Source organism: Peromyscus eremicus, unplaced genomic scaffold (assembly GCF_949786415.1).
Source record: "Peromyscus eremicus unplaced genomic scaffold, PerEre_H2_v1 PerEre#2#unplaced_3008, whole genome shotgun sequence".
NCBI lineage: Eukaryota > Metazoa > Chordata > Mammalia > Rodentia > Cricetidae > Peromyscus > Peromyscus eremicus.
In genome coordinates, this window is record NW_026737242.1 from 1 (window position 1) to 26241 (window position 26241).

The 26241-nt window shown below is 53.4% G+C and overlaps 1 protein-coding gene across 1 annotated transcript; it reads right to left on the reverse strand.

Moving 5' to 3' along the window:
• Nucleotides 1-5619: 5619 nt before the first annotated feature.
• Nucleotides 5620-24767, reverse strand: LOC131902140 (neuroligin-4, X-linked-like). Its single transcript, XM_059253170.1, has 8 exons — nucleotides 24600-24767; nucleotides 17049-17201; nucleotides 14276-14461; nucleotides 12896-13009; nucleotides 12599-12823; nucleotides 11986-12436; nucleotides 5845-6819; nucleotides 5620-5760 (listed from the first exon to the last, which is right to left on the reverse strand). The coding sequence occupies exons 1-8, from the start codon at nucleotides 24709-24711 to the stop codon at nucleotides 5637-5639; spliced, it is 2340 nt and encodes a 779-aa protein (XP_059109153.1). The 5' UTR covers nucleotides 24712-24767; the 3' UTR covers nucleotides 5620-5636.
• Nucleotides 24768-26241: the final 1474 nt, after the last annotated feature.

A 26241-nucleotide genomic window follows, 5' to 3' on the forward strand; every position in this document is an offset into this window, starting at 1 on the left:
TATGGATGGAGGTGGATATTATGGATGGAGGTGGATATTATGGATGGAGGTGGATATTATGGGATGGATGGAGGTGGATATTATGGGATGGAGGTGGATATTATGGATGGAGGTGGATATTATGGGATGGATGGAGGTGGATATTATGGGATGGATGGAGGTGGATATTATGGGATGGAGGTGGATATTATGGGATGGAGGTGGATATTATGGGATGGAGGTGGATATTATGGATGGAGGTGGATATTATGGGATGGAGGTGGATATTATGGGATGGAGGTGGATATTATGGGATGGAGGTGGATATTATGGGATGGAGGTGGATATTATGGGATGGAGGTGGATATTATGGGATGGAGGTGGATATTATGGGATGGATGGAGGTGGATATTATGGGATGGAGGTGGATATTATGGGATGGAGGTGGATATTATGGGATGGAGGTGGATATTATGGATGGAGGTGGATATTATGGGATGGAGGTGGATATTATGGGATGGAGGTGGATATTATGGGATGGAGGTGGATATTATGGGATGGAGGTGGATATTATGGATGGAGGTGGATATTATGGGATGGAGGTGGATATTATGGGATGGATGGAGGTGGATATTATGGATGGAGGTGGATATTATGGGATGGAGGTGGATATTATGGATGGAGGTGGATATTATGGGATGGATGGAGGTGGATATTATGGGATGGAGGTGGATATTATGGATGGAGGTGGATATTATGGGATGGAGGTGGATATTATGGGATGGAGGTGGATATTATGGATGGAGGTGGATATTATGGATGGATGGAGGTGGATATTATGGGATGGAGGTGGATATTATGGGATGGATGGAGGTGGATATTATGGATGGATGTGGATATTATGGGATGGATGTGGATATTATGGATGGAGGTGGATATTATGGATGGAGGTGGATATTATGGATGGATGGAGGTGGATATTATGGGATGGAGGTGGATATTATGGATGGAGGTGGATATTATGGGATGGATGGAGGTGGATATTATGGATGGAGGTGGATATTATGGATGGAGGTGGATATTATGGGATGGATGGAGGTGGATATTATGGATGGAGGTGGATATTATGGATGGAGGTGGATATTATGGGATGGAGGTGGATATTATGGATGGAGGTGGATATTATGGGATGGAGGTGGATATTATGGGATGGAGGTGGATATTATGGATGGAGGTGGATATTATGGGATGGAGGTGGATATTATGGGATGGAGGTGGATATTATGGGATGGAGGTGGATATTATGGATGGATGGAGGTGGATATTATGGGATGGAGGTGGATATTATGGATGGAGGTGGATATTATGGGATGGATGGAGGTGGATATTATGGATGGAGGTGGATATTATGGGATGGAGGTGGATATTATGGATGGAGGTGGATATTATGGATGGAGGTGGATATTATGGGATGGAGGTGGATATTATGGGATGGAGGTGGATATTATGGGATGGAGGTGGATATTATGGATGGAGGTGGATATTATGGGATGGAGGTGGATATTATGGATGGAGGTGGATATTATGGGATGGATGGAGGTGGATATTATGGGATGGAGGTGGATATTATGGATGGAGGTGGATATTATGGATGGAGGTGGATATTATGGGATGGATGGAGGTGGATATTATGGATGGAGGTGGATATTATGGGATGGATGGAGGTGGATATTATGGGATGGAGGTGGATATTATGGATGGAGGTGGATATTATGGATGGAGGTGGATATTATGGATGGAGGTGGATATTATGGGATGGAGGTGGATATTATGGATGGAGGTGGATATTATGGGATGGAGGTGGATATTATGGATGGAGGTGGATATTATGGATGGAGGTGGATATTATGGATGGAGGTGGATATTATGGGATGGAGGTGGATATTATGGACGGAGGTGGATATTATGGGATGGAGGTGGATATTATGGGATGGATGGAGGTGGATATTATGGGTGGATGGATGGAGGTGGATATTATGGGATGGAGGTGGATATTATGGGATGGAGGTGGATATTATGGATGGAGGTGGATATTATGGGATGGTTGGGTTGTTTTCCCTTTTTTTCAGCCTCCACCTCACCCAATCTTTAATTCCTGATTTTTGGTTTGGAGTGATGGCTCCGAGGTTAAGAGCACTGTCTGTTCTTCCAGACGTCCTGAGTTTAATTCCCAGCAGCCCCATGGTGGTTTAAATAAAAAATCTGTAATAAATCTGGTGCAGGGATAATAAATAAATAATAATAATGTAATAATAAATAATAATAAAAATAAATGATAATAATAAATCAGGGATGCAGGCCGAACTTTGTATCTTTCATAATAAATAAAATTTAAAAAAAAAAACAAACCTGATTTTATCTGGCTTGAGGACTCTGTCCGGTCTGCGTAGCTCTGAGATCGTGGCTCCGGGAACCAGGACTGTGTCTGATAGGCCGTCCCGAGCCACGTGACTCTGCCTCTCCATAAAACCCCACTGTCCGTCGGTCCACAACCAATAAATAATAAGTGTCAATATATCAATGGTGACCTTTCACCCCGCTGTGTTGCGTGTATTGATATGATTGACTTGTGTGTCCTGTGGGGAGTTCCATACAGGGGTGGGACTTCCTGTGTATACATAGGATTGAAAGAGGTGCCCCCCTTGAATCATCCAGAAACGGGCGGCCCTTGCCGTGTATACATATGATGGACACGTGTGCCCCATTGGGAACCTTCCAGAAAGAGGCGGGACTTCCCGTGTACAGACGTGATGGACACACACGTGGACAGGGACTGACAGAGTCAAACCTTCCGACAGAGAGACACGAGAGCTCGAAACACATATGAAGAAATGAAGTGAAGCTTGAACGAATGAATGAATAATTTTAATAAATTAAAAAAAGAAAAAGGAATGAATGAATGAACAAATGACCAATTTTAATAAATAAATAAATAAATAAATGAATAAATAAATAAAAAGACCACAGACAACCCAACCCGGACGCCCCGGAGGTGACTGAAAAATAAATTTCAATCTCGAACACGCAACCGGGAACGCGTGAAGGACGACGACATGCGGCCGTAGAAAATACCGCCATATTTTATTGTTAAAAACGCCGCCTTAAACTCTCTCCCCCCCCACCACGCCTCCCGCCGCACGCAGCTGCCACCCGCGCTTTAAGGCAGAAATTAAAACCAGAACGGAACCCTGGGACCCCGCCACGTTGCCCCCCCACCCCACCTGGAAACACAAAATTTAAATTTTTAATTTTAAATATTTTCCCGTTATTTAAAAATCCCAGGTTTATTTTCACATTTCCCTCGATAATCCTCGCTACAATTTGTTTTTTTTTCCCCGGCTGACTCCATGCGGCCCCCGATGTCCTCACGGGGAAGAACCACGACGCCCTCGGCCCAGCGTTCACGACTCCACCGCAACCGCACACCCATGTTCTCGTAGCCACGTGGAGTTTTTTTTAGTTTTTTTTTTTTTCTCATTTTTTCTGAAACGTTCTGGATTTTCTCATTTTCTGGAATGTACGGATGAGCCGGGGCGAGGGGCACGCCCGGGAGACAACGACCAATCCCCCAATTCCACGGGACACGCGGTTCGGGGCCCCGGGATGGACCCTCCCGAGTCACCACACACAAAGTAAACCGAAAAAATTATTTTAAATTAAAATTTAAATTTAAAAATTAAAATTGCAAAAAATTTCGGATGGGCCAGGGCGCGGACGCCGCGTTCTGGGGTGACGGACGGGCGTGTGCGTACTTATATTCATGTGCAACGTCTGCACACACAACCCTCCCCCACGCGCTCACGCGGCGGGGATCGAACCGATAAAAGTAAGAAAACCGGATTTTGAAATTTTTTTTCATGTTTTTTTTCTTCCCGTCCCCGCCCCTCCCCCCCAAACCCCCCGCCCGCTGTGCAAATTTTTTTTTCTCCCTCGCCGCTCGGCCCCCAGGGATGATATACAGTGTATCGTTTAATTATTACATTTTTTTTTTTGTACAAAGTTTTCTTTAAATAGAGTCCGGGCCGGAAACGCGCGTGAGACGCGATTTCCGGGTTCTTTTTATTTTTTTTTTCTCAAATTTTCAGTTTTTAATATTTTTTTTTGTCCAGTTTTTCTCTCAGTTTTTATTTTTTTCCATCGTAAAAGTCTCGGGTGAAAAAAGTCCCCGCGGGGCGCCGCTCTGGTTCCCACGACTCCGACCCCCGGTGTTGTGGAAACCGCCCAACGTGATTCTCTTCCCGTCGGAATGAAATTTAAAATCCAAAACGTCTCCCAGCTCGCCCTGCGGCACGCGGGGTCACCGTCCGCCTCCTTTTCGTCGTTAAAAATTGGAAAAATTTTCCGTCTCGTTTTCATAAAACTCCCCCAGTTCCCCGTTTTTCGCACCAAAATTAAAACAAAAATTCAAATTTCTTTTCCAGTTCCAGAAAACGCCCCGAGTTTGGTTTTTCCGGAAAATTCCATTTCGTTACCATGAAAATGAAAACGATTTTTCTCCCCGCCAACCCCGGAGGGTTCCCGCTCCCTCGCCGTCGCTTCCGTAGCCGTTGAAATAAAAATTTCTAAAACTCCCTCCTCCGTTCCCGAAACAAACGCTTAAATTCCGGTTCTTTGGGGCGGAAATTTTCCACCAAATTTTAAATGAAAACAAGGGACGCCGACGTTTTCACGCGCATCCCCAAAACCAAACCAAAAATAATAAATACAACAAAATAAATAAAAATAAGTAAAACACCCGGGGTCCGGCTCCAACCAACGCGGACATTTTTCCAACCGAAATTCTGGAAAACGCTCCAAATTTCCACCAAAAACACGAAATTTTCCAATTTCACCGCCGATTCCAGGCGGAAACGCCCGGGTTCGGTTCCCCACGACGCTTTCCGCCAAATTTAAGTTTGAGTTCAAATAAAAATCCAGGTTTTTTGCCGCCAAAATAAAAGTTAAAGTTAAAAATTTAAATCATTTCCCGCCTAAAACCCCAGAAAATTCCCAAATTTTTAACCGTCCCCCGGGAAAACGAAAAAAAATTTAAATTTTTTTTTCAAAAAAATTAAAAACAATTCTCCCGCCGAAATTCCAGGAATTTCCTCAGTTTCCCCTCCGCGCCACGACCTACCGCGGTAAAAAAAAAAAAAAATTTTTTTTTGTTTCAAACTGAAATTCCAACCCTTTTCCCGCCGCCGCCGCCGATTCCAAACCCTCCCCGCCCCTCTCCGCCACGCGCGGTGCTGTCCTCGGTCCCCGGCCCCGCGGCCCCGGGTGCTGGGCGCCGAGTCCTCCTCCACGTCCCGTTTCCAGTTCTGGGGGGAAGGCGGAGGCGGCGGCCATCTTGCACGGATGGGCGGAAACGGCGTTGGCGGAACCGGAAGCGCCACCCGCTGCCACGGCGGCGGCGGCCATTTTGCATGGATCGGCAGCCACGGCGTTGGCGGAACCGGAAGCGCCGCCCACCATGGCGCCCATTTTTGCATCGTCTCCCGGCCGCGCCGTCGGCGGCCATTTTGCACCCGAAGCGCCCGCGGCGGCCATGTTGCCCGTTCTTGGTGTGGGCAGCGGCGGAAAACCGGAAGCGCCCGTGACCCCGCGCCCCGGCGGTACTATACGCGGGTGGTGGAGTGCCCGTGGGGCAGGTTCGATCCGTTCTGCCCGGCGGCGCCGGCGGCCCCCACGGCGGCGGCGGCGAACGCGTTGAACGTGTGCAGCGGCGGCGGAAGCCCCGTCCCCGCCATGCCCCCGCCCACGCCGGGCCCCGCGGAGACCACGCCCCCGGGCCCCGGCCCCGCCCCCGGCCCCGGCCCCGCCCCCAGGCTGTTGGGGATCATGGTGATGGTGCTGGGCGCCATCAGCGGGATGTCGTCGGGCGAGCGCCGCAGCGTCAGCGCGTAGTCGGGCGGGCACGTGACGCGCAGGCCCGCCACGTCGTCGACGCCGCCGACGCCGCCGACGCCGATGCCGACGCCGCCGCTGATGCCGCCTATGCCGCCATCGTGGCGCCCCGGCATCCCCACGGCGCCGGTCGGCGGCAACGGCGGCTTCGCCGAGGACAGGAGGTCGTCGTCGTCGCGGCCCAGCCCGAGGCCGTCACTTCCGGCCACGTGGCCGCCCCGGGGGAGCGTGGCCGCCGCCGCCGCCGTGGTGGCCGCCGCGGTGGCCGCGTGGTGCTGGTGCTGCTGGTGGTGGTGGTGGTGGTGGTGGTGCCGCCGGTGCGTCTCGTGGCGCCGCTTGTCCTTCTTGTAGTAGAGCGCGGCGAAGGCCAGGATGTTGAGGAAGAGCAGCGAGGCGCCCACCGCGATGGTCACGCTCAGCTCCGTCGAGTAGTCGCGCTTGGTCTCGATCAGCACCGTGGCGTCCTCGGCCGGCCGCGTGTTCGCCGCGTCCCGAGGGTTGCCGCTCGCGCCGATGCCGCGGGGTACGCCGCCGACGCCGCCTCGACCGGCGTTGGCGGCCGCGGCGGTCACGGACGGGCGCTTGGTGGCGGGCCAGAGCTTGGCCTGGGGGGCGCGGCGCGTGCCGGGGTAGGCGGTCATGTCGGGCGGTGGCGGGGCCCGCGTGGTGGTGGAGACGTACTGGAAGATGTCGTGCAGGCTGTGCAGGTGCGGCACCAGCTCGAGCCAGAAGGCCACCTTGGTGGCGCGGTAGTGGTCGCGCACGCGCGGCTTCAGCCCGATGTGCAGGTAGAGCTGGTCCTTGGGGTTGTACTTGGTCCACGCCACCTCCTCGAACCGGTTCGGCTTCGTGTGGATGAACTTGGTGTCCTGCGGCACCGGCTGGTTCGGGTCCCTGCGGGGGGTAAGGGATATGGCAAATGAAGGGACCACCGGGGCGGGGGACACGCAAATGACCCCCCGGTGGGCGGGGTATGCAAATGAGAGGGGTTTGTCCTCATGAATATGCAAAAAACAAAAAACCAGGCCAGCGGTACGCAAATGACCGGGGTGGGCGGGGCTATGCAAATACGGAAAATGTAGGCGTGGTGTATGCAAATGAAGGAACCGGGGCGGGGACATGCAAATGACCCCCCGGTGGGCGGGGTATGCAAATTAGAGGGTTTTGTTCTCATGAATATGCAAAAAATAAAAAACCAGGCCGGTGATATGCAAATGACCAGGGTAGGCGGGGTTATGCAAATACAGGAAGCTATGACCCGGAATATGCAAATGAACAGTGGGCGGGGACATGCAAATGACCCCCGGTGGGGGGTATGCAAATTAGACGGGTTTGTTCTCATGAATATGCAAAAAACAAAAAACCAGGCCAGTGATATGCAAATGACCAGGGTAGGCGGGGTTATGCAAATACAGGAAGCTTAGACCCGGAATATGCAAATGAAGGGTGGGCGGGGACACACAAATGACCCTGGTGGGCAGGGTATGCAAATGAGAGGGGTTTGTTCTCATGAATATGCAAAAAACGAAATGGGTCAGTGATATGCAAATGACCAGAGTAGGTAGGCGGGGTTATGCAAATAAAGGAATATGGAAATGAAGAGTGGGCAGGGATAGGCAAATGACCCCGGTGGGCGGGGCATGCAAATGAGGTGAGATGTGAATCTGCAAATGTGGAGAGTTGGGACCGGGATATGCAAATGGCCGGCTTGAGCGGGGTTATGCAAATATAGAAAAGTTAGGCCCCCGGCATATGCAAATGAAGGGTGGGCGGGGACACGCAAATGACCCTGGTGGGCCGGGTATGCAAATGAGAAGGATTTGTTCTCATGAATATGCAAAAAACACAAATGGGCCGGTGATATGCAAATGACCGGGCTGGGTGGGGATATGCAAATATAGAAAATGTGGGTGTGGTGTGTGCAAATGAAGGGTGGGCGGGGACACCCAAATGACCCTTGTGGGCGGGATATGCAAATGAGGTGAGATGTGAATGCAAATGTGGAAAGTTCGCCCAGGGTTATGCAAATGGGAAGCTGGGGCGGGGATATGCAAATACAAGGGCTTTGGCCTCATGAATATGCAAAAATAAAATGGGGGCAGTGATATGCAAATGACCAGGGTAGGCGGGGCTATGCAAATGCAGGAAGCTTAGACCCAGAATATGGAAATGAAGAGTGGGCGGGATAGGCAAATGACTCTGGTGGGTGGGATATACAAATAAGGTGAGACATGAATATGCAAATGTGGGAAGGTTGGGCCCAGGGATATGCAAATGAGAGGGCAGGGTCTCATGAATATGCAAATTACCCAGCTTGAGCGAGGTTATGCAAATACAAAAAGGTTAGGCCTGGGTATATGCAAATGAAGGGTGGGTGGAGATATGCAAATGGCCCTAGTGGGCGGGATATGCAAATGAGGTGAGATGTGGATACGCAAATGTGGAAAGTTGGGCCCGGGATATGGGAATGGCCGGCTGGGGCGGGGATATGCAAATGCGAGGGCTTTGGGCTCATGAATATGCAAAAGTAAAACGGGCCAGTGATGTGCAAATGACTGGGGTGGGCGGGGTTATGCAAATACAGAAAAGCTAGGCCCAGGGTGTATGCAAATGACCGGGGTGGGCGGGGTTATGCAAATACAGAAAAGCTAGGCCTGGGTATACGCAAATGACCGGGGTGGGCGGGGTTATGCAAATACAGAAAAGCTAGGCCCGGGTATATGCAAATGACTGGGGTGGGCGGGGTTATGCAAATACAGAAAAGCTAGGCCCGGGTATATGCAAATGACTGGGGTGGGCGGGGTTATGCAAATACAGAAAAGCTAGGCCCAGGGTGTATGCAAATGACTGGGGTGGGCGGGGTTATGCAAATACTGAAGCTAGGCCCGGGTATATGCAAATGACTCGGGTGGGCGGGGATACGCAAATGACCACGTTGGTTGGGACATGCAAATGGGGTGAGATATGAATATGCAAATGTGGACTCCGTGTCCCAGCGTCCCTCGGGGTCCCCTCCCCTCCCCTGCACACCGTGTGGACTCCATTTCCCAGCATGCCGTTCTCTATAATGCCAATGCCTTGTATGGATGCTGTGGATAAATGCATGCTGGGAAACGGAGTCCATCGTAGCGATGGAGAGAAAGGGATGCTGGGAAATGGAGTCAAAATCGGCTTGGTGCAGTGGAGAAATGCATGCTGGGAAACGGAGTCCATCGTAGTGATTAAGAGAAATGCATGCTGGGAAATGGAGTCCATTGTAGTGATTAAGAGAAATGCATGCTGGGAAATGGAGTCCATTGTAGCGATTAAGAGAAATGCATGCTGGGAAACGGAGTCCATATAGTGATTAAGAGAAATGCATGCTGGGAAACGGAGTCCATATAGTGATTAAGAGAAATGCATGCTGGGAAATGGAGTCCATCGTAGTGATTAAGAGAAATGCATGCTGGGAAACGGAGTCCATCGTAGTGATTAAGAGAAATGCATGCTGGGAAATGGAGTCCATTGTAGTGATTAAGAGAAATGGATGCTGGGAAATGGAGTCAAAATCGGCTTGGTGCAGTGGAGAAATGCATGCTGGGAAATGGAGTCCATATAGTGATTGAGAGAAATGGATGCTGGGAAACGGAGTCCATATAGTGATTAAGAGAAATGCATGCTGGGAAACGGAGTCCATACAGTGATTGAGAGAAATGGATGCTGGGAAACGGAGTCCATTGTAGTGATTAAGAGAAATGCATGCTGGGAAATGGAGTCCATATAGTGATTGAGAGAAATGGATGCTGGGAAACGGAGTCCATATAGTGATTAAGAGAAATGCATGCTGGGAAATGGAGTCCATATAGTGATTAAGAGAAATGCATGCTGGGAAATGGAGTCCATATAGTGATTGAGAGAAATGGATGCTGGGAAACGGAGTCCATATAGTGATTAAGAGAAATGCATGCTGGGAAACGGAGTCCATCGTAGTGATTAAGAGAAATGGATGCTGGGAAATGGAGTCCATTGTAGTGATTAAGAGAAATGCATGCTGGGACACGGAGTCCATTGTAGTGATTAAGAGAAATGCATGCTGGGACACGGAGTCCATCATAGTGATTAAGAGAAATGCATGCTGGGACACGGAGTCCATTGTAGTGATTAAGAGAAATGGATGCTGGGACACGGAGTCCATTGTAGTGATTAAGAGAAATGGATGCTGGGAAATGAAGTCAAAATCGGCTTGGTGCAGTGGAGAAATGCATGCTGGGAAATGGAGTCCATATAGTGATTGAGAGAAATGGATGCTGGGAAACGGAGTCCATATAGTGATTAAGAGAAATGCATGCTGGGAAACGGAGTCCATCGTAGTGATTAAGAGAAATGGATGCTGGGAAATGGAGTCCATTGTAGTGATTAAGAGAAATGCATGCTGGGACACGGAGTCCATTGTAGTGATTAAGAGAAATGCATGCTGGGACACGGAGTCCATCATAGTGATTAAGAGAAATGCATGCTGGGACACGGAGTCCATTGTAGTGATTAAGAGAAATGCATGCTGGCACACGGAGTCCATTGTAGTGATTAAGAGAAATGGATGCTGGGAAATGGAGTCCATCATAGTGATTAAGAGAAATGCATGCTGGGACACGGAGTCCATTGTAGTGATTAAGAGAAATGCATGCTGGGAAATGGAGTCCATATAGTGATTAAGAGAAATGCATGCTGGGAAATGGAGTCCATATAGTGATTAAGAGAAATGGATGCTGGGAAATGGAGTCCATCGTAGTGATTAAGAGAAATGGATGCTGGGAAATGGAGTCCATATAGTGATTAAGAGAAATGCATGCTGGGAAATGGAGTCCATCGTAGTGATTAAGAGAAATGGATGCTGGGAAATGGAGTCCATCGTAGTGATTAAGAGAAATGCATGCTGGGAAATGGAGTCCATTGTAGTGATTAAGAGAAATGGATGCTGGGAAACGGAGTCCGTCAGAGTGATGGAGAGAAATGGATGCTGGGAAACGGAGTCCGTCAGAGTGATGGAGAGAGGGGCACGCTGGGACACGGAGTCCGTGATGCAGTGATGGAGAGAGGGGCACGCTGGGACACGGAGTCCAGAACGGAGAGACGCCTCACCCTGACCTGACCCTGACCCCTGACCCTGACCCCACGACCCTGATGCCACGACCCTGACTCCCTGACTCTGACCCCGACCCCTGACCCTGACCCCATGACCCTGACCCTGACCCCGACCCCTGACCCTGAACCCCTGATCCTGACCCTGACCCCAAGACCCTGACCCCTGACCCTGACCCCCTGATCCTGACCCTGACCCCACGACCCTGACCCCGACCCCTGACCCTGACCCCCTGATCCTGACCCTGACCCCACGACCCTGACCCCTGACCCTGACCCCCTGATCCTTACCCTGACCCCATGACCCCGACACCTGATGCCCTGACCTCATGACCCTTAGCCCGACACAGACGCCCTGACCCCTAACCGTGACCCCTGACCCAACCCTTACCCCCGACCCTGACCCCACAACCCTGACCTCACGACCCTGACCCCTGACCCTGACGCCCTGACCCCGACCCTGACCCCACAACCCTGACCCCTGATGCCCTGACCTCATGACCCTGAGCCCGACACTGACGCCCTGACCCCTAACCGTGACCCCTGACCCGACCCTTACCCCCGACCCTGACCCCACAACCCTGACCTCATGACCCTGACCCCTGACCCCCTGAACCTGACCCCTAACCCCTGACCCTGACGCCCTGACCACAGACCCTGACCCCGACAACCCCGACACCAACCCCTGATGCCCCTGACCCCTGACGCCTGACCCTAACCCATGACACCTGACCCCCGCGACCACGACCCCACAACCGCAACACCCCGACCCCACGCCCTGCCCCGCGCCCCTCTAACCTGTGATCCCCCAACCCCTAACCACCTGACGACCCCCGACCCTGACCCCGATCCTGACCCGACACTGCGACCATAACCCCCCCGACGCCCCCACATCCCGCCCCCCCGCCGCGCCCCACGCCCCACCCGCGCCCCGCCCCTCACCCGGTCTTGGCGAAGTTGGTCCAGTAGGTCATGACGACGGCGCTGAGCATGACGTCGTTGCGGGAGAAGTTGCAGGCGAAGAGGTCGGTGGGCCCGAGCAGCGGCACGCCGAAGACGTAGGGCAGCTCGTCGCCGTGCGCGGCGTCGGCCCAGGCGGGCTTGGCGTCGCTCTGGCAGTGGTGGTAGAAGGCGTAGAAGTAGGTGGGCGAGCCGTACTGCGCGTGCAGGTCGGCCGTGGCCACGGCGGGCGCCACCCACTGGTGGTCGGTGAACAGCGCCACCAGCGTCTTCCGCCGCGCCTCCGCGTTCTCCCGGTCCGCCCAGTCCGTGTACATGAACTTGATCGTCTCCCGCAGCGCGTCCTTGCCCTCGGGGTAGCCGTAGAGCCGGTCCACGAACTCGGACACCGCCGCGTCGAAGGCGCCCGGCGAGACGCCCGCGGGCGAACCCATGGGATCCGTGGGATCGCCGTCGCCCGGATCCGCGCGGCGATCCGGGCGATTTTCCGGCCAATCCTGGTTATCCGGGCGATTTTCCGGGTTCTCCGCGTCCGCGTTGTTATCCGGGTTATCCGTGTCGTCGTCCGCGGCGCCCGCCGCCGGCGCCGGGGCGACCACGCCGTCCACGAAGCGCAGCCCCTCGCCCTGGTTGACGCCCAGCATGATGTCGTAGTTGAGGAACTCGCCCTGCTCCATCAGGATCTGCGGGTCGTCGGGGATCACGTCGCCGTCGATCACCGGGCCGAACGCCACGTGGTAGGCGGCGGGCGCCACGCGGGGGCGCGACAGCTCCCGCCAGCCCGCCCGGCGCAGGCAGGCCACCAGCTCGCCCGTGTCCGGGTCCGACGACGCCGAGGACGAACCCGACGAGACGCCGCCGCCGATGCCGCCGCCGCCGCCGCCGCCGCCGCCGCCGCCACAGCCGACCTGCTCCGCCAGCGCCCGCGCGTACTTGGCCGGCTGGTAGTTGACGGCCCAGCTGGACAGCGCCGTGCCGCTCTGGATGATTGCCTTCTGGAAGAGGCCTGCGGGGCGGGGGGGGGGGCACACGGGGTCACAGGAGGTCACACGGGGTCACGGGTGACGTCTGTTCGACGGACACATGGCTGTGTGGTGGGTAGTGGAGGCTCGGGTGGGGCGTCAGGGGTCGTGGGGTCAGACTGGGGTCACTACGGGGTCATCCGGGGGTCACGGAGGCCAGACGGGGTCACGGGGGGTCACACGGGGTCACAGGGGGTAACACGGGGGGTCACACAGGATCACGGGGGGTCACACGGGGTCACGGGAGGTCACGGGGGGGGTCAAACGTGGGGTCACACAGAATCACACGGGGTCACTGGAGGTCACACAGGGGTCACACGGGGTCACAGGAGGTCACACGGGGTCATGGGAGGTCACACGGGGTCACGGGGGATCACACGGGGTCACGGGAGGTCACACGGGGGGTCACACAGGGTCACGGGGGGTCACACGGGGTCACAAGAGGTCACACGGGGGTCACACGAGGTCACGGGAGGTCACACAGGGTCACGGGTGACGTGTGTTCGACGGACACGTGGGCGTGGGGTGGGTGGAAGAGGGCTGTCAGGGGTCGTGGGGTCAATGCGGGGTCAACCTGGGGTCAACACGGGGTCCTGGTCAACGTGGGGTCACGGGAGGTCACAGGCGACACGCGTGTTCAATGGACACGTGGCGCAGGGTGACTTGGAAGAGGCTCGGGTGAGGGTTCTGGGGTCAAATTGGGGTCACTATGGGTCAGCCAGGGGTCACGAGGGTGACGTGAGGTCACGTGAGGTCACGTGTCACACGCGTGTGCGACCGGACACGCGACTGGAAGAGGCTCAGGTGGGGCCTCAGGGGTCGTGGGGTCCATGCGGGGTCACTCCGGGGTCAACCTGGGGTCGACCCGGGGTCCTTGGTCAAGGCGGGGTCACGGGAGGTCACGGATCACACGCGTGTTCGAGGGACACGTGGGCGCGGGGTGGGGGGAAGAGGCTCGGGTGGGGCCTCAGGGGTCACGGGGTCAACGTGGGGTCACGGTAAGGTCACGAGGGGGCGTGGCCGGGGAGGGGAGAGACACCCGGCCACGGGAACACGCGAGCGACCCGTCCGCCGGGCGCCCCGGGGGCGGGGTGGGGAGGGCGGGCCCTGACCCCGTGACCCCAACACCCATCCCCCGACCCCGCGCCGATCCATGCGACCCCGCGCCGAGGCGTGTTGACGTGTGCAGACGTGTTCACGTGTGCGAGCGCACGCGTGTGCCCCGCCCCGCGCCCCGGGGCCCCGCCCACCTTCGGAGTAGTGTGAGAGCGTGAGGAGGCTGACGCAGGAGGCGCCGGCGCCGGAGCCGAAGATGGTGACGCGCTTGGGGTCCCCGCCGAAGGCGCCGACGTTCTCCTCCACCCAGCGCAGCGCCTGGATCTGGTCCAGGAGCCCGTAGTTGCCCTTGGCGGCCTGGTCGCCCGTGCTCAGGAAGCCTGCGGGGCGGGGCGGGGCGGGGCGGGGCGGGGGGGGGACACGCGTGTCGGCGCGCGCACACGGAACACGCGAGCAGCACACGCGAGCAGCACACGCGAAAGGAAAGTGACGTAAATGACGTAAAACGTAAAAAATAAAAAAAAAAAAATTTAAAAAAAAGCGGGAGGTTCCGTGATTGGGGGGCAGGAAACACGGCACACACGACAGGAAAACACAGGACACGTGACTGGAGAACACGCCACATGCGAACACACGCAAAAAGACAACGCCATAAAACGTAAAAATAAAAAAAAAAATGGGATTTTCTGTGACTTGGGGGCGGGAAACACGTGACTGGAAAACAAACATGTGACATGGCGGGAGAACGGACATGTGAGCGGGAAACACGGAACACGTGAACGGAAAGTGTGGAAGATGTGAACAGAAAACACGGCACACGCGAGCACACGTGGAAATAAAATTCCATTAAAAAAAAAAACACGGGAATTTCCATGATTTGGGGGCGGGAAACACATGACAGGAGAACAGACACGTGACAGGAAAACACAGAACACGTGACTGGAGAACACGCCACACGCGAGCACACGCGAAAAGAAAACGCCATAAAATGTAAAAATAAAAAAAAAAATGAGAGTTTCTGTGACTTGGGGGCGGGAAACACGTGACTGGAGAACAAACACGTGACTGGGAAACAGCACACGTGACTGAAAAACATGGAACACATGACCAGAAAACACGGCACACACGGCCACACGTGAAAATAAAACGCCATAAAACGTAAACAAAAAAAAGAAAACCACGGGAATTTCCATGATTTGGGGGCGGGAAACACGTGATGGGACAACAAACACATGACTGGCACACGTGATAGCAAAACACGGCACACGCAACCAGAAAACACGCCACACGTGAATGAGAAACACAGAACACGTGACCACATACAAAAATAAAATTCCATAAAATAGAAAAATAAATCGGGAATCTCTGTGACTCAGGGGCGGGAAAACACGTGACAGGAGAACAAACACGCGACCGGGAATCATGGAACACGTGATCAGAAAACACAGCACACGAGATCACGTGTGAAAATAAAACGCCAGGAAACTAAGAAAAAAAAGAAACGTGGGAATTTCCGTGACTCAGGGAAGGGGTGGGAAACATGGGATGGGAAAACGTGTCCCTGAAAACGCGCCACACGTAACCAAAAAACACAGCACACGTAACTGGAAAACATGGAACATGTGACCAGAAAACACAGCGACCACACGTGAAAATGAAATTCCTTAAAGTGTAAAAAAAAAACATAGAAATTTCCGTAAGTCGGGGCAGGAAACACGTGACCGGAAAACAAACACGTGACCAAAAAACACGCCACACATGAACAGAAAACAGGGCACACATGACGACACGTGAAAGTAAAATTCTGTAAAAATAAGAAAAAAAAAACAGAACTTCCGTAACTCAGGGCAGGGGCGGAAAACATGGGATCGGAAAACAAACACAGAACTCGTCACACGGAATTTTAGTTTCGTGTGTGGTGACGAAACTAAAATTCCATAAAACTGAAAAAAAAAAACCAGGAATTTCTGTGACTTGGGCAGGAAAACACGTGACGGGAAAACAAACACATGACCAGAAAACACGCCACATGTCAATGAAAAACACGGAACATGATGACATACGAAAAAAAATTCCATGAAATTGAAAAAGGAAATTGGGAATTTCTGTGACTCAGGGGCAGGAAAACACGTGACGAGAAAACACACGAACGAAAAACACAGAACACGTGACCACACATGGAACCAAAAAAAAAAAAAAACCCTTCAAATTCCCCAAACCTAACCACCCAGGGATCTCCCGGCGGGTCCCGGGCGTGTTCTGGGTTGTGTATCAGGGTCACGTGTTGCGGGTTGTATGTCAGGGTCGCGGGTCGGGGTTGCGTGTTGCAGGTTGTGTCGGGGTCACATGTTGGCGCGTATGGCCTGTCTGGCGTGTCAGGGTCGTGTGCAGCGTGTTGAGTGTTAGGGTCACATGTCAGGGCGTGTTGTGTCTGGCATGTCTGGGTCGCGTGTCTGGCATGTCAGGGTTGTGTGCGGGGGTTGCGTGTTGGGGTCACGTACCTGGCATGTTGTGTGTCTGGCATGTTGGGGTCGCGTGTCACGGTCACAGGCCGCAGGGGTCAGGGTGTATGTGCGGGTTGCGTGTCAGAGTCGCGTGTTGTGTGTCTGGAGTGTCCCGTGTCTGGCGTGTCAGGGTGGTGTGTCACGTGTTGCATATCTGGCGTGTCAGGGTCACGTATTGCGTGTCTGGGTCGCGTGTCTGGCATGTCGCGTGTCAGGGCGTGTTGAGGTTGCATGTTGCGCTTGTCTGGTGTGTCGGGGTCACGTGTTGCGTGTCAGATGTTGCGCGTGTCTGGCGTGTCGCTGGCGTGTCGGGGTCACGTGTTGTGTGTTGCATGTCTGGGTCGCATGTCTGGCGTGTCGCATGTCAGGGCGTGTCGAGGTCACATGTTGCGCGTCTGGCGTGTCGGGATCACGTGTCGCGTGTCTGGCGTGTCGCGTGTCAGGGCGTGTCGCGGGGCCTCACCCAGCACGCCCAGGCGGTAGTTGACGGTGACGACGATGACGTTGCCGTAGCTCGCCAGCACGCTGCCGTCGATCATGTTCCCGGTGCCCTCCATGTAGGAGCCGCCGTGGATGTAAACCATCACGGGCTTCCGCCCGCCGGGGTCGTGCACGTCTGCGGGGGGGGGGGAGGGGGCGGGGTCAGCGCGCGGGGGGTGCGGGGTCAGCGCTCCCGGCCCGCGACACGCGTGTTGTAAGCGTGTCGTGAGGCGTGACCCACGCGTGTGCGCGGGACGCGGGCTCGCGTGTGTGGGGGCGGGCGAGGGGGCGGGGCTTCCGCACGGGGCGTCGACACGGGACACGGGGGCGGGGAAGAGGTCACCACCCGCACTGCCCGGGGGCTCATGAATATGCAAAAATATGCTAATGTGGGGCGGGGCCAGGGAAGCGCCGGTGGCTCGTTAATATGCAAATCACATGCAGATGGCCAAGAACACTTAAAATATGCAAATGATGGACTGGTTATGCAAATGTCTGTGAAAATATGGCTTATTTTATGCAAATTTTATGCAAATGAGCAGCTGGTGCCGTGAAAGTATATGCAAATGAGAGCGGTGATGTGAAAAAACTGTAAGAGTTAATAAAGATATGCAAATTACATGCAGATGTGCCCCAAAAGGCGCCAAAAATATGCAAATTCCTGGCTGGCTATGCAGATTTTCACGCTGACCTGGCCGTGATTATGCAAATTTCATGCAAATGCCCACAGTCAGGCAGTACAGCATTCCGACAGCTACTCAAACGCCACGAGGACATGCAAATTTATGTAAATGAGCGGCTGCTATTGTGTGGAAATATGCAAATGTGCATTCAGTTATGCAAATACGCCCGAGAGTTCATTGAAAATTAATAAGAAAGTTGGAAGAATTAATTTAAATATGCAAATTGCACACAGACGCCCCCAAAAGGTGCTTACAATATGCAAATTCCTGGCTGGCTATGCAAATTTCCACGAGAACTCTGGCTGTGGTTATGCAAATGTCATGCAAATGGGCACAGCCAGCCACTTCACTATTGTCACAGCCGTTCAAAGGTCGCCGGGACATGCAAATTTATGTAAATGCGGAACTGATAGTGTGAGGATATGCAAATGTGCGTGCCGTTATGCAAATATTTGTGAGACTTTATTCAAACATGCAAATTTATATGTAAATGTCTAAGAGAGCGGTCAGAATATGCAAATCCATGGCTGGCTATGCAAATGTTCACGAGGACCCGGCTCTGAATATGCAAATTTTATGCAAACGGCGACCGGCAGCCGCCTCAGCATTTCCACAGCGATCCCAACGACATCGGGACATGCAGATTTCATGCAAATGCGAGACCATAGTAGTGTTGAATATGCAAATTGCGCGGTCATGCAAATATCAGCAAGAATTTATTCAGATATGCAAATTTTACGCAGATGTCCATGAAACGGGCGGTCAAAGCATGCAAATTGATGGCCGCCTATGCAAATTTTCACGAGCTTGCAGCCAAAAAATATGCAAATTCCATGTAAATGCAAGGCCATGGTTTTGAGTGGATATGCAAATGTGTGCGGTTATGCAAATAACTGCAACAATTTATTCAGATACGCAAATTTTACACAGATGTCCAGAAAGTATGCAAATTAATGCCTGGCTATTCAAATTTTTATGACCATAAATATGCAAATTTCATGCAAATGGGAGGCCGTGGATATGCAAATACGTGCGGTTATGCAAATAACTGCAACAATTTATTCAGATATGCAAATTACACACAGATGTCAAGAAAGGAGTGGTCAAAGTATGCAAAATAATGCCTGGCTATGCAAATTTCCATGAGCACGTGGCCATAAATATGCAAATTTCATGCAAATGTGAGGCCGTGGATGTGTGAATATGCAAATAACTGCAACAATTTACTCAGATATGCAAATTACATGCAGGAGTCCAGAATGGGGAGGTCAAAATATGCAAATTGACAGTCGCCTATGCAAATGTTCACAAGGACCTGGCCATGGATATGCAAATTTCATGCAAATGCGAGGCCATGGATGCGTGGACATGCAAATGGGTGTGCGTGGCTATGCAAATACCTGCGGGCATTTATTCAGATATGCAAATTCTATGCAAATGCGCAGAGACAGCCCCACGCTGCCCGGACACAAGCCTTTGAGGCTCATTAGAATATTCAAATTTTATGCAAATGAGCACAAATCAGGGTGTGTTTTTTTTTTAATCGTTCTGACAAATCTCTCGCGTGTTGCGTGTCTCCCGCGTCTCGGGGACGCGGGTGAAAAAAAAACGTGAATTCCGGGGAACCGCGAAGCCCGCGACGGTGCCCGCGGGAGGGCAGGCCCAGGACACGGCATCGGGCGGGCGACCTGGGTTCGGGTTTTTTTTTTTTTTTAGGTGTCATCCGACAGTCGGAGCCATCGGTCCCCGCGGCCGCTCACGCCGCGGTCACGACTTTTTAATTATTTCCATTGCGACAGATTCGGGAAGCGCTGAGGCAGGGGGATGATTTTTCCCAAATTTTTGAAATTTTTTTGTAAAACTTGGAATTTAAACTTAAATTTGGGAAAATCATCCCCCTGCCTCGGCGCCAGAGCGACTGTCCAACCCAGCCGTCTCCCCCCAAAACCTACCCAGGCGCCACGGAGGGGTGGGGGGTAATTAAAATTCCAAAATAAAATTTTCAAAACGAAACTTCCAAATCCACGATCCACGCACAGGGACGATGCGGGGACGGACGCAAAGGTCGGCATGCACACCGGGGAGGAGGAAGAAAAAATAAAAAATCACGTTTTCTCGTCTCGGGAGCGAGACGGGGAAAAAAAAAGGAAGGAAAAAAAAATCAAATTTTTTTTCAAATTTCAATTAAATTTTTTTTTCATTTTCTTGAGACCGAGACAGGTTTAAAAAAAAAAAAAGTCTAAAAAAAGTCAAATTTTTCTTCAAATTTCAAACCAAAAATTCTTTTTTTTTTTTGGATTTCAGGATTTGTTTCCTGAAATTTCAAAATTTTCCAAAAACACAAGTTTTTTTTTTGCGTACAAGAAAAGAAATGAGGAAACAACGGTGGCGTGAAAAGGGTGAAAAAAAATTTTAAAAAATTGACCAATAAGAGATGAACGCATGCATCGGGTTCGAGCCCGCCAAGAAAAAAAAAAAAAAAACACAAAATTTGGGGGAAAAAAAAAGATACCTTCGTCGTCCCCACGGTCATTACTCGCGATATCGTCTGCGATTTTCTTAGTGTTGGCTCCTGGGTCGGGGGAGGGGGACGGGAAAAAAAAAAAACAAAAAATTTTACACGGAACCCGAGACCGACACGTGTGCGCCCGGGAAAGTCGAGAAAAGACAGAGAAGAGAAGAAAAAAAAAGGGAGGAAACGGAAAACCGCGTCAAGCCCAAGGTCGACGCGGAAGAAAAAAAAAAAAAAAGACGGGGGGGGAAGTGAGAAGATGCGCAGGGACGGGAAAAGAAGAGACCCAGGGCGGCGGTGGCGGGGGGAGAAAAATGCGGTGGGCGGGAAACTAAAATCGGAAAAAGGTTAAAAAAAATTAAATTAAAATTAAAAAAAAAACTGAAAATATGAAAAAAAAAACCCGACCCGATGGAAAAAATGAAAAGCCAACCGTTAAAATGCGGAGGCGCGTTTCTTTATTTAAACACGACAGACGTTAACCGGTGAGGAAAAAGGAATTAAAAAATTAAATGTTACAAAAAAAAATTTTTTTAACTAAATTATAAAGAAAAAGACAAAGAAAATTAAATCATAATGAAAATGAAAAAAACAAAACGTGTTCACACCGGATGAGCAGAAAAAAGAAAACCGACCGTGAAAACGCAAAGACGCTTTATTTTAAATTTGTTTTACATAAGACGCGGTCCTCGGGGCGGAAAACAAAATTTCATCTTAAAAAGGTTGATGAAAAAAATTATTTAAAACATAAAAGCCCCAAAAAAATTTCCAATTAAATTAGAATTTAAAAAAAAAAAAACTTGATCATCGACCCGCGTTCCGGTGAATTCATATTAAAAACCAGCTGAAAAAAAAAAAATATATGAACGCTAAATCGCAGAGGCGCTTCTTTAAGTAAAATATGGTCACGGGTGAGCGCGAAGAAAACGAGAGTCGAACGCGCTCAAAGAGAAAAAAATAGAAATTGCCGAAAAAAAAGTGTAAAAATATATTTGTATCAAATTAAAGTTTAAACTAAAAAAATCGTGAAACTAAAATGCGCAAAATAAAAAAATTACAGGAAATCGCGTAAAAATATTCACAATAAATTAAAATTTAAATGAAAAAATTGGGAAACTACAACGCTCAAAAAAAATCGCAGAGAAAAACGTGTAAAAATATTCGCGTTACGTTAAAATTTAAATGAACAAAAAACCTGCAAAACGGAAGCGAAATGAAAAAAAAAAAAAGGGACACGGAAAGATCCGGGGACGCCGGGCATGCGGAGGAGGGGGCGGGCACAGTGATATGCAAATGAGCGGCGGGTATGCAAATGGGGACATGAATATGCAAATGCAGAGGCGCCTGGCCCGGGAAAGTGCAAATGGCTGGTGGTGGGCGGGGATATGCAAATGCAGAGCCGTGAGCTCGTGCATATGCAAATGCTCCCGGCATCATGAATATGCAAATGTCTGCGACTGGGAACGTGAATATGCAAATACGGAAAGCCCTAAGTGGCAGGAGGATATGCAAATGGCTGGCAGTGGGCGGGGATGTGCAAACGCAGAGCTGTGAGCTCGTGCATATGCAAATGCTCCCGGCATCATGAATATGCAAATGCCTGCGGCTGGGAACATGAATATGCAAATGCCTGTGCCTGGGAACATGAATATGTAAATACGGAAAGCCCTGAGGGGCGGGAGGATATGCAAATGGCTGGCAGTGGGTGGGGATATGCAAATGCAGAGCTGTGAGCTCATGCATATGCAAATGCCTGCGACAGAATATGAATATGCAAATGCGGAAAGCCCTGGGGGCAAAAGGTTATGCAAATGGCCTGAGTGGGCGGGGTTATGCAAATGCTCCCGGGTGGGGGCGGGGATATGCAGATGAGGACAAGCAGATATGTAAATGAGGAGGGCCCGGCCGCATGAATATGCAAATGACCCCAGCGGCCATTGCTCTCGGGCTCGGGAACATGCCAAAGACACGCCAAGGGCAGTCGGGGGTCGCCGGGAGGTCACAGGTCACCACGGGCCCTCATGGGACATCATGGGACATGACATGAGCAACGCCCAATATCATGAGACGTCACGCCTGACACGTGACACCACGCGACATCACGGCGGGCTCACACACGACACCACCGCCTGACACGCGACATCACGTGACACCACAGCCTGACGCGTGACACCACGCGACGTCACGGCGGGCTCACACACGACCTCCCGCGACACCACGGCAACACACGGGACGTCACGCCACCTCACAAGCCACACCACGACTCGGCACGCGAACACCACGGCCCGACACGACAATGGAAAAAAAAAAAAAAACCCGACCGTGAAAACGCAAAGGCGCTGCTTTCTAAATTCTTTTTTTTTTTTTTTTTTACGCAAAACGCGGTCCTCGGGGTGGAAAACAAAATTTCAGTTAAAAAAGGTTGAAGTAAAAAAATCATTTAAAAAATAAAAACCCAAATAAATTCCAATTAAATTAGATTTAAAAAAAAAAATAACGCGGCCATCGACCCGCGTTCCGTGATTTCACATTAAAAATTGGCTAAAAAAAAAATAATATACGAACGCTAAATCACGGAGGCGCTTCTTTGGGTAAAACACGGTCACGGTTGAGCGCGGTAAAGCGAGAGTCGAACACGCTCGAAAATCAAAAACATAAATTGTAGGAAAAAAAAACACGTAAAAAAAAATATTCGTGTCAAATTAAAATTTAAATTTCAAAAAATCACGAAACTAAAAAAATCAAAACAAAAATTAAAGAGAAAAACGCGTAAAAATATTTCACGCTAAATTAAAATTTAATTTTAAAAAAACCCACGAAACAGAAGGAAAACGAGAAAAAAAAAAAAAGAGAGACACGGAAAGACCCGGGGATCGCCACGGGCGCGGCGGGTCACGGACACGGGGAAAGCGCGCGAGGCGGCGACCGCGCGGCGTGACGGAAACGGCACGGGCTGAAGAAGCGGTGACGACCAAAAAAAAAAAACGGAAAAAAAAACACGCGAATATGCAAATGAGGGGCTCCGCGGGGGGGGGCGGCGGGCACAGCGGCATGCAAATGAGCGGCGGGTATGCAAATGGGCTCTGGGTGGGGACACGAATATGCAAATGCAGAGGAGCCCTGGCCAGGGATGTGGCAAGCGGGCGGCGGTGGGCGGGGTCATGCAGATGCAGAGCTGTGAGCTCATGCATATGCAAACGCTCCGGGCTCATGAATATGCAAATGTCGGCGGCTGGGAACATGAATATGCAAATGTAGAAGCCACATGGGCAAAAGGTTGTGCAAATGGCTGGGGTGGGCGGGGATATGCAAATGGGAGGGCTCGGCAATCTGAGTGCAAATGCAGGATGGGTTGCTGCCCGGATATGCAATGCCGGTGGTGGCGGGGATATGCAAATGCTCCCAGGGCTCACGCATATGCAATGAGCACAGCTCGCACGGGGCGTGGTTTTGCAGATGAGGACACAGATATGCAAATGAGGCGGCAATGGCCATGGACGGCTCATGAATATGCAACTAGGAGCTGCCTAGCCTCATGAATATGCAAATGCCTGGGGCTGGGGACGTGGATATGCAAATGCGAGCGGCCCAGGGGCGGGAGGGTATGCGAATGCGGATGGCGGGATTGCAAATGGGAGGGCTTTGGGCTCCTGGGTATGCAAATGAGGGACAGGCTGCTGGGCGGGGATATGCAAATGGGAGGCTCGGCAATCTGGAGTATGCAAATGAAGGATGGGTTGCTGCCCGGATATGCAAATGCGGGTGGTGGGCGGGGCTATGCAAATGCTCCTGGCCTCATGAATATGCAAATGCCTGCGGCTGGGGACACGTGAATATGCAAATGCGGGAAACCTCGGGGGCAGGATATGCAAATGGCTGTTGGTGGGCGGGGAGATGCAAATGACCGTGGCTATGCATATGCAAAGTGTATGCAAATGAGTGAAGCCGAGGCCCGTGTGGGGCGTGGTTATGCAGATGAGGACAGATATGCAAATGAGGCGGCCCTGGCGGCGGACGACTCATGAATATGCAAATGGCCCCAGTGGCCATCGCTGTCGGGCTCGGGAACACGCCAGCGACACGCCAACGGGGGGTGCGCGGCCGGAGGCACCATCGGGGGGGGGGGTCGGGGGTCGCCAGGAGGTCACGGGTCACCACCCCCAACACGCGTGCACGGGGACCGTCACGCGGGCGCCGCGTGAGGTGTCAGGCGACGTCACGGCCCCGACACGCGATGTCATCACGTGACCAACACGCGACATCGTACGACCACACGCCCCCCACACGCGACCCCACGCGTGTCCCCGCCCCGCCCCGCCCCGCCCCGCCCCGCGCTCACCGTCGGGCGCGGCGGGCACGTAGAGGTTGAGGAACAGGCAGTCCTCGCTCTGCTCCTGCAGGTAGGCGCCCAGCGCGTCGGGGCCGGCGGCCGAGAACCACACGGGCAGCATGTCGCGGGGCAGCGCGCGCTCGTCCAGCGGCTGCGGGCACACGGGCGCGAACCCCGTGGCGTTGCGCACGCCGGGCCAGGACGGCGGCGGCTCGGGCGCCTGGAAGCGCCGCTCGCCCGTGGGCGGGGCCGCGTACGGCACGCCCAGAACTGCTCCACCGGGCCCAGCAGCTCGCCCGGCAGCGACACGCGTGTGCCGCGCAGGCGCCCGTAGTGCGTGCTCACCACGGGGTGCGGGGACGCCGCGGCGGACGCCATAGCGGCGCGGGGGTCCAACATGGCCGCCGCCGCCGCCGCGAGGACCCACAGCAGCACGCGGGCGGCGGCGGCGGGCGCGACATGTTACACGCGTGTCGGGGCGGGCGCGGGGGGTGGCGTGGCGAGGGGGGGGGGCGCGGGGGGTCACGCCGAGGTCGGCGGGAACATGGCCGCCGCCGCGGCCGTCGTCGTCGTCGCCGCCGCCGATCAGCGGTCGTGGGACGTTAGCATGACGCTGGCGTGACGACACCGCGTGTGCGACGCGTGTGCGGGTTCGGGGGTCGCCGTGGCGGGGACCTGGGGGGGGAAGAAGACGGACAGGGTGAGCGCGGGGCGTGGTCGGGGGCGGGCACTTCCTGTCCTGTCCCCCCCACTTCCTGTTTCCTGTGCCAGTTACCTGTCACGGAATCCACACGCGTGACGCCCGGGTCGCGGGGGTCGCGGGGGTCGCGGGGGTCACGTCCGGGTCACGCGGCGAAAATCCACACGCCACGTCACGCGCCGCCGGCGAGCCGACCTGCCGGGGGGGGGGGTGGGGGGGGAGGAGACACGGTGAGGGCGCCGGTCACGGGATCACACGCGTGTGCGCCGTCTCCGCCCACGCCCGGTCCGCGCACGCGCGCTGCGCGTGTTCCCCACACGGACCGAGACCACCGCGCGCCGCGCGCGTGCAGAGGACACGCGTGTTCGCGCGGGCGTGCGGACGGCCCACACGGGCCCCACACGCGTGACGGGCTGAGGGAAACGCACGGGGTCGCGGGTCACGCCCGGGCACGGGTCCCGGCACACGCGACGCACGCACGCACGCGCGTGCGACACACGGGGGACACGGGACGACTCAGCGACCGGCACCATTCCCACCCCCCTACCCCATCCCGTGACCCCGACCGGCACCATCCCAACCCCCCAGGTGATTCTATGACCCCGACCGGCACCATTCCCACCCCCCAGTTGACTCTGGGACCCCGACTGGCACCATTCCCACCCCTCCATGTCATCCCGTGACCCCGACCGGCACCATCCCGACCCCCCAGGTGATTCTATGACCCCGACCGGCACCATTCCCACCCCCCACCCCATCCCGTGACCCCGACCGGCACCATTCCCACCCCCCACCCCATCCTGTGACCCCGACCGGCACCATTCCCACCCCCCACATCATCCTGTGACCCCGACCGGCACCATTCCCACCCCCCACCCCATCCTGTGACCCCGACCGGCACCATTCCCACCCCCCACATGACTCTGGGACCCCGACCGGCACCATTCCCAC

Excerpts from the sequence above, each read along its gene's own strand:
- LOC131902140 (XM_059253170.1), bottom strand. The coding sequence starts at position 24,711 with ATGCTGCCCGTGTGGTTCTCGGCCGCCGGCCCCGACGCGCTGGGCGCC. Across the intron at positions 6,820-11,985 it reads ACCAACTTCGCCAAGACCGG|GGACCCGAACCAGCCGGTGC; the intron begins GTGAGGGGCGGG and ends TACCCCCCGCAG. Across the intron at positions 5,761-5,844 it reads ACCATGATCCCCAACAGCCT|GACGGGGCTTCCGCCGCCGC; the intron begins GGGGGCGGGGCC and ends GGGCATGGCGGG.